Below are 8,364 nucleotides of genomic sequence, written 5' to 3'. Positions count from 1 at the left end.
CTCTGTTGATGCATTTCAGTCAGTCACAAAGACACCTGTGTTTACCTGTGTGTCCGTTTCGAGCAGCAGAAAATAAGGCAGAGGTTGGTTCTGGTTGGAGGTGACATATATCCGTAGTTGGATTTTGATTAAGCAGCATAGACAATAAAGTGGCATTTCCCTGGGAAGCAGCTTGGAAGAGGAGGGTGTGCCCGTCATCCAGGGGGACGGGGTCACCGCAGGATAGCGAAGGGACTATGGAGGGACACCAGCCTGGGAGTCAAAGTGACAACGGTTATCAAAAAAAAAACAAAAAACGAGGTGGCAGGGATGTGTCAAAATGTGTTCCCTTGACTATAATGTTCATTCACAGACAAGACTATGATTTCGGTTTAACACTCATCTAGAATCACATTCTGTGTAAGGTGCCTCTATCTTGTTTTACAAATCAACTGTGTGTCTGTGTGTTTGAAACCAGGCCTAGTGAGTGGAAACACATTTATTGGGGCACACATTTCAGTACAACATCAGACAGTCTGGCACTAAAGAGTACACCTAAGCTCCATACACTGAATCTGAATCCTGTCAGGTAACTTTTGCTGTATGGACTACTGCCATGTAATGAATATTTATTTTGCTCAAATAAATATTCGTAAGCCTTCAAGAACATACTGCATAGATATTCCCCTGATCCTCTGTCACAGCTTATCAGGTAACACAATATGGAGCTCAGGTGTCCAGATGAGAAAACAATCCATTCAGTTGGCTAGCGTAAGTCAAGTTGAGCTGGCAAGCCAAGTCATGGGTCACAACTGTCACCTTTTACATCAGTCTCAAGCCAGACTCTCACATCAGGTGTCAGCTGAATCAAAGTCAGGTTAGCCATAGCTATGCAAAATAAATCAATTCAGTAACACACACCATAAAGACTGCAATCAATCACTTGAGGCAGGCCGGGTTAGTACATTATAAATACTTCGCAGAAGTAGGGATGGATTTGTCAGTGCACAGGTAATGTTTCAACTTCAAAGATACAAAACATAATAGCCTACTTAATATAGCCTACTTGTTTTAAGAAATATACTAATGTGTTTGCTAGAAACAGTCTACCGTTTATCTAAATATGTGCAGCAGGTGTTGGTAAGTAGCTTGGTCTCTGGGGAGATGCTCTCTATCTCCATGAGAGGTCTGGAAAGATGAAGGATAGACACACTCTATGCATTAGAGTCTAGGACAAAGCTAGAGTGATTTTAAACATGCTAATGAGAGAGCTGATTAAATAGTGACAGTTTGTGCAGAGAGAGAGTGAAGGAATGTCAGAACATTGCCCTCCTCTGAAAGACAGAAAAGGAACGGAGGGATGAGGGCGGTTACTCATTTCAAAACTTAAAAGACGTTTATGATGACAGATCCTGACAGCGTCTAGACTCTGCAGTTTCACTACGCTGCCTGTGGATTATTTCAAAGAGAACGGTGACAAGTGGAATCTGGTGGAGTACTTGCCCTGTTTTGGCTGGCAATTAAACCAGCTCTCTGTGGTGTTGTGAGAAAAAGCTATGGTCTGACTTCTAAAGGTGAAATCATTTAGAAAAATGAAACCGAAAAATGTGGAGAAGTACTACATTTGAACTGCACAAAATTTTACAAATAGGCCTGTGCGAGTGTAAAAGGAAAAATTACTCCTGTGGATAAAAGCTACGGGCACTGAATAAACTTATACTGCAAACAGTCAGATGTAGTTTTCATTCTTAGAAATCTCTGAACTGAAAATGATCATTTTGACAGATCCCCTCCCCCTAAAAATGAGAGCCTCCAATACTTGTATTGTGACCGTACCACAGGTTGGTGATTCTGTTAGTTGTTAATGACACGCAAAAAGACACATACAAAGGAAACCACATCAGCATTCACATTTGCACTCTGATTTACAGTTAGGGAAAATGTTAAGAGTCAGGGAACTTCAAAAACACGCAACATTTCATAATTAAGTGGAGAGACAGGAGCAAAACTTTACCATGCTTTATAATGTGAACTGAAAGGACAAACAAGGTTGATGACGTGTGGAAAGACACAGAAAACAGTGCAAACACAGTAGGGTGAATGGCACTCCTCCGTGGGAGAAGAGGAGAGCAAGGCTAGGGTTAATGCTCACAGGGGGAGAGGAGGCGAGGCAGTCACATGATCTGAGATGATAGAGGGGAAGGGTGAGGGCAGAGGAAGGGAAAGAGCAGCCTCTGGCATCAGCTTCAGAGTGAAGTAGGTTATAGATAAGAGTCCCAGAAACAGCTGAACACTAAAAGGTTCTTACTTCAAAAGACCAAACCCATCTGAACCTAAGGAGCTAGAGAAAGCCACGGGTTGAAAGGGGCCAAAATGATAAATATTAGGTGGTACAGATATACAAACAGGCAGGCTACTGCTGCAATCTGAGATCTGAACCTTTCTTTCTGAAGTCACATTGGTAATGTGCTTAATGTGGTCGGACGTAACTTGAAACACTTTACATGTGACATTCTTTGAAATCCCCATATAACTCAATATTGATTGAGATGAACTCTAGGTTTTTACCTAATCATTATCCTACACTGTCAGTGGTCCTTCACCTGCACACTGACAATTTAGCACTCAGTGGAAAGACAGCGAGGAGTGGAAAGGAGAGGCAGGAAGAGCACGGGAGTTGGGGGGGGGGGGGGGGGGGGGGTGCACAGAGCCCCCGATACTCTTAGATTTACCTGATGCTGCTGCCAGGGGACTGCCCGGGTGCTGGGGAATACGGGATGGAGCACTAGTGGGGTTTAAAGAGGAGGAGCTACTGACAATGGTAGCGGTGGTGTTGCTGGTTGTAGAGGTGGAGACAGGGGAACACTCCGTACATGCTGCTTGCTGTGGCTCCCATGGCCAGCCAGCACACGAACCACCCACCTGAGATGCAGTCAAGGCTGGAACTGCCCCCCCGACGTCCAGGGCAGGTTTGGGCGGGAGCTGGGGAGTGGTGGTTGACTTGCCAGGCCCCCCTCCCAAACCAAGCCCGGGAGACCTGCCACCTTCGCCTCCCACCACTTTGATGGGCGGGTGGGGAGGGGAAGGAGTCTGGGAAAGGCCTGGTTTTTTGGGAGGGATGGGCGGCGGGTTGCCCCGGTCGATGCGGCCCACGGTGGGGGACTTCAGACCGATCTGTGGGTGGCCCAGGCGCCCTGGGAAGGGCCCTCCCTCGGAGGCAGAGTGAGGCAAGCCCGGTCGTAGGGCCGCCGCTGGCCCGCCGGTGGGAGGGCTGGTGAAGCGTGACAGGACTTGCGTGACCGTGTGACGGGCCTGCTGCTTGGCCGCGAAGTTGTCTCGGTTGGTAGGCGACAGGTCCCTGGACGGCGGGCTCTGGTTGGCTGTGCCGTTTTGGTCCTGCTCTGAGGGTGAGGCTTGGAACTTGTAGCGGGCTGCCTGGACCCTGGGGCTCACTCCAGTGGGCAGGGCAGCAGTGGCGGCACCTCCAGATGAGTGTGAGCCGTGTCCAGAGGGCGGGAACGCCGGCTGGCCCTCACTTCCGTTCTCTGCTTGTATTATGCTAGGGTGCAGGCTTCTCCCAGCACTGGGAGTCTTGGGTAGGCTCATGCCAGCATAGTTGGCGGCAGTAGGTTTAACAGGGATAGTGAGGGGCGCCTTCTTGGGCCCTTCCTGTTCTGGCAAGGGGTCTGTTTGCGAAGAAGCTGTCCTACAGCTGATTGGCTCGGTGCCCACAGCTGTGGAGACAGTGGCCTTGGGTTTAATGGAGGCGTGGGCGGGGCTAGCGGGAGGCAGGGGCGGAGCATCCTTATCCCGCTCAGTCCTGAGCTGTTCCACCTGCCGCCGCAGGGCCTCGCTTTCCGCCCGCAGCTCAGCGGCACGCGCCTCTTCGCGTCCGAGTCGGGCGCGCAGCTGCTCCCGCTCCGTGTCGAATTCGGCCAGCTGCTTCTCCATCTCGGCCTCCATCTGCTGACTGTGACGGCGCTCGGCAGCCAGTTCCTCCTCTAGCCGCCCCGTGGAGCGGCCTTCCTGGTCGGCGCGGGCGGAGAGTTCCTTGAAGCGCTGGCTCTCGTCCATCACGCGCGTGGACAGCTGCTTGCACTCTCGTACCAGCATCATGACGATGTGCTTGTTTTTCTCCCTCTCGTCCTTCAGCTGTGCCGACAACTTCCGATGCTCCTGCTCCAGACTCTGCAGCTGCAACTTCTCCTGCTCCAGCTGCACACAACACACCGGCCCCCACCATCAGTCTCTGTGTGTGTGTGTGTGTGTGTGTGTGTGTCTGTGGTTATAAATTCTGTCTTTTTTTCAAAGCTGTATAGCACAGTCACGCACATGCACGCAATCAAACACAACTTTAACATAACCATTCACACACACTGAAGACAAGACAGATCACTGAGAGAGTATCACATGACTTCCGTCTCAGTGTCTTCCTATCCTGCTTTCATCAACGTCATCCCAGACTGTCAGACATTACCTAGGCTCTCTCATTACCTGGATTCAGGCTTGTAAAGTGCTAAATAACAAGCCTGGCATTTGTTGGTGTGGTTCAGACCACTGGATCATTTCAATTTACATCAGCAGAATATCATACTGGCACTGCCACATTTTATAGATGTACATATCTCTGCTCTATAAGAAAAACAGTGAAGGAAGAGTTATAGGAATGAAATGCTTGTCAATAAATACTGAAGTTCAAATTACTTTGAATATGGTGGCCTCTCCAAGGCTGTGTTTTACAACATCAGAATACTAATTGGGTCATTAGTCTTCAACTAAACGTCCAACACTGTACAGGAATGCCAAATCAATACGAACAGGTTGAGAGTGAAACTTCAGAACAGAAATAGAATATTATGTTTCACCTGCCAGATTCAATTACATCGACTTGCCAACCACAAGAAACTATATGGGTAAGTGACTCTTGATTCTATTGTTAGATGTCCATTGGCAGCCAGGTTCCAGGCTTAGCTGAGCTTTTAATGCAATGCCATGGCCCTGAGGTAGAAATCCAGCTTACTATTCTTAAATGGACTAAAACTTGACAACATACATTTCCAATAACAATTAGCCTAATTTCCCAGGCTATAATCTGTTGGAATTCAGGAAAGGACACACTAAATGCCTTCTATTTTCCAGAGAGGCTACAGTCTAAAGAGACCTATTAATTGTAGAGATTTGCAAAGGAATGGGATGGTGTGATAAAGATGAGTGGGAGAACGGCACGGAGAAAAAGACAGAGAAGAGTCAACTTTCCCTCTGGTTGTGGACAGTACAGTAAGAAAAAAATCTACAGTAGTAAGCTTTTCCTCATCCGATATTCATTATGATTCATTTATGATGCATCTCACCATGAAAATTAGTTATGCCTGAGCGCATATCCATGTTTAGCTGAAAACCAGAGTGCAAGTTATTTTTGGATGAGTGGCGCAAAACGCTTATGGCTTTCTTAAGAGCAAATGAATATTTGATTACTTTCCCAAGACTAATGTGACACTGTGCAATACCCAGGCAAGTTAATGCTTTGAGTGGAGAACCTCAGCATCCGCAGCCATTTTATATGCAAATTTCGATTTTGTGTACGGTTGTCGTGTGTCTCAACAAAACCTCATAGAGACGTACATCGTATCATGGTTTGCGTGCATGATGGTAACCATTATTCTCACAAATAACTGACTGAGTAAAGAGAGGCACATCACCATAACAACCATCTGTGTGTGTTTATTCTTGGAGTAGGCGGGCTTTGGTTCTCTCTGTGACAGGAACAGTAGCATTCAGCTGGTTGCAGGAGGAGAGTGATAGAGAAATCATGTTACTGTGAAAGAGAAGCTTAAGGAGAGTTATCTGTCCATTAGAAATGATGGCATTTTGATTGACAGTTGTTCTACCATTAGTGGCGCTACTTTTAATTGTATAGACAATACAACCTGCAGCAACAATCTATCACAGACCAGGTCATGGAGCCACTGATCAAGGTCCTGCAGACTCATCAGGTTATCTCACCTGATATAAGGTAATAATTTTGAAGCAATGTTCACAACGTGTCAACTAATCACCAAGAAATGATAACAGAAATTAAATCGGTGGCATCTTACTGCTTTGGATGAGTGCGACATTAAAAAGAACACATTGTCCTCATACATCAGGTAATGACAGAATCATTAATGTTCTGTGAGGTTTCAGTCTCAGCATTTTTCACTCTCACCCACACATGTCACTCACTAAAATCCACTCTAACACCCTGCATGTCAGTGTACCCATTCTGAGTGCTAGTCCATTTCATGGAGTTGACTTTAATGTTCACCCTACCTCAATTATAGTCTCTCTCTACAGGAGATCTGACTTTAAAAGTCCAGTTTTAACATAAAAAGGAGAAGAAAAAAAAAGAAAAACAGGATTAATTTGGAGTAGCAGTGATAGCAGTCAAATGAAGGACAAGTGCTGCAATTTTATTTGCAGTTAATTTCATTCTGCCTCTCCAACAAATTATCTTCTTCTTAAACGTCTGTGCAAGTTTGGTTTGGTTGAACTGTGACTGACATTGTTTGGGGCTGTATTTTCTGAATTGAGGGCGAGAGCAAGGGAATCAAATGTTCTGATGCAAAGTTACTGTGTTATGTGCATGTGGTACATAAGATTGAAGGAATGAGTCATACAGTGCATTATGAGGGGGTCCTGTGTACTCACCGAATACCCGTGACTCTTATTATGGAGATGAAGGTCGCTGAAGCTACAGTTAAGTGCCTAAACACAGTCGCAGTGGGGGAAAAAAGCTGAGGTAAACTGCTGGCTACTGGAGGCGGTATTCCCTCTGGGGTGGCTAAGGCAGTAAGAATGTGGTGCGGGTATGTGCCGGCGAGCTGAACTTCAGAACTAGGCATCCATTTTCCTCCTCCTACACATTGCTCTTACTCACTCCATCTATTCTGCGCTCTCGCAGACTCTCTGTCTATCTGATGATCTGATTTCACTGGCTGCTTTGTCATAGCTGACAGATTTCAGAGTAGCACTGGAAAGGATTTCTACTGGGAACCTGGTTTTCTTCTGATGCTCAGTCTATACTTCACTAAGAATTCTGCGTAAGGATGTAGAAACATAAAGATACACACTCACACACACAGACACACAGAGACACAAACTGAGCAAAACAGAGAGAATAGTACAGACAAAACAGTACATGTGTGGTGAGAGCTGAACAGGAGCAGATAGTCCTGTGAAGATGAAGCATAACGTCCAAAGACAGAGTGACACAAATTCTTTACGCATGACAACCCACCTCCGAGAAAAACAACAAAGCACAACATCTCACTCTAAAAACACACAAACACATCTTCATAGCTACATCTTTGCCTTTCTCTCTCTCTCTCTCTCTCTCTCTCTCTCACACACACACACACACACACACACGCGCGCGCGCGTTTACATCTATGCTGTGGTCACACATGCGAACATACAAGCAAACACAAACACAAAGATGTACACATGCTGAGGTGTGAAGATCCTTACCCTTTTCTGCCTGCTCTCAGCCGCAGCCAGCTGCGCAGACATCCGCTCCTGCATCTTGCGACAATGGGCCATGACAGCCTCCAGCACAGTGACAGGGTTGGCGCTGACGGGCCGACGGTCCTTCTCCCCAGGGCCCGACTCAAAATCCCGCTGCAGTGCCAGAAATGGGTCGGTAAGACTGAAGTGACCATATCGCTCCTGCAGGAAGACATCCTTTCGGCGAGCCTAGTGGGAGAGAGAAAGAGATGCTTACTGAAAATTTGCTTTTACTAGATTTTGATTAACTATTAAAGATATTAAAGATTGCATAAAGGATTACAAGGAGAGAGAAAGAGAGAGAGAGAGAGAGAGAGAGAGAGGATAATCAGTAAAGTGAGAGAAGAAATGAAGACTGCAACAAAGAGGGGGAAGACCACCATGCAAATACAAATAAAAATAAATAAATTAAAAAAAAAAAAAAAAAAAATATATATATATATATATATATATATATATATATACACACACACATATATATAAATTTATGTGTGTGTGTGTGTGTACATATGTATATGTATATATATATATATATATATACACACACACACTCTTTCATGTGGACATTCACGCTCAACCACACACATACATACACACACAACCACAAAGACATGCAGAGAGCAGGTTAGCACCCTGTCAGGGGGGATCCTTTAAGCCCAGCATCCAGTTGGGCTCAGTGTCTTGGCCAGCTGGTCAGCCCAGCAGGTCCTAGGAAAGGCCAATGCTCTAACTCAGTGCAGACTGGCACAAGGCAAACACACACACACACACACACACAAAGTGCGTAGGAGCATTTGTCTCACTAATGTACACAGTCATACATGTCCTCACTAGACCCTGAAA

General features: G+C 46.0%; 1 protein-coding gene across 1 annotated transcript in view; it reads right to left on the bottom strand.

Annotated features, from left to right (window-relative positions):
- cttnbp2 (cortactin binding protein 2) overlaps positions 1-8,364 on the bottom strand; it is a 41,555-nt gene that overhangs the window by 11,907 nt on the left and 21,284 nt on the right. Inside the window, exons 3-5 of the mRNA XM_030785180.1 lie at positions 7,486-7,710; positions 2,712-4,194; positions 46-252 (exon numbers count right to left, since the gene is read on the bottom strand). Coding sequence (XP_030641040.1) covers positions 46-252; positions 2,712-4,194; positions 7,486-7,710 — 1,915 coding nt within the window. The remainder of the gene's footprint in view (positions 1-45; positions 253-2,711; positions 4,195-7,485; positions 7,711-8,364) is intronic.

Source organism: Chanos chanos, chromosome 1 (assembly GCF_902362185.1).
Source record: "Chanos chanos chromosome 1, fChaCha1.1, whole genome shotgun sequence".
Classification (NCBI taxonomy): domain Eukaryota; kingdom Metazoa; phylum Chordata; class Actinopteri; order Gonorynchiformes; family Chanidae; genus Chanos; species Chanos chanos.
Note: the sequence above shows the minus strand (reverse complement) of the source record. Positions and strands in the feature narration are given on the sequence as shown.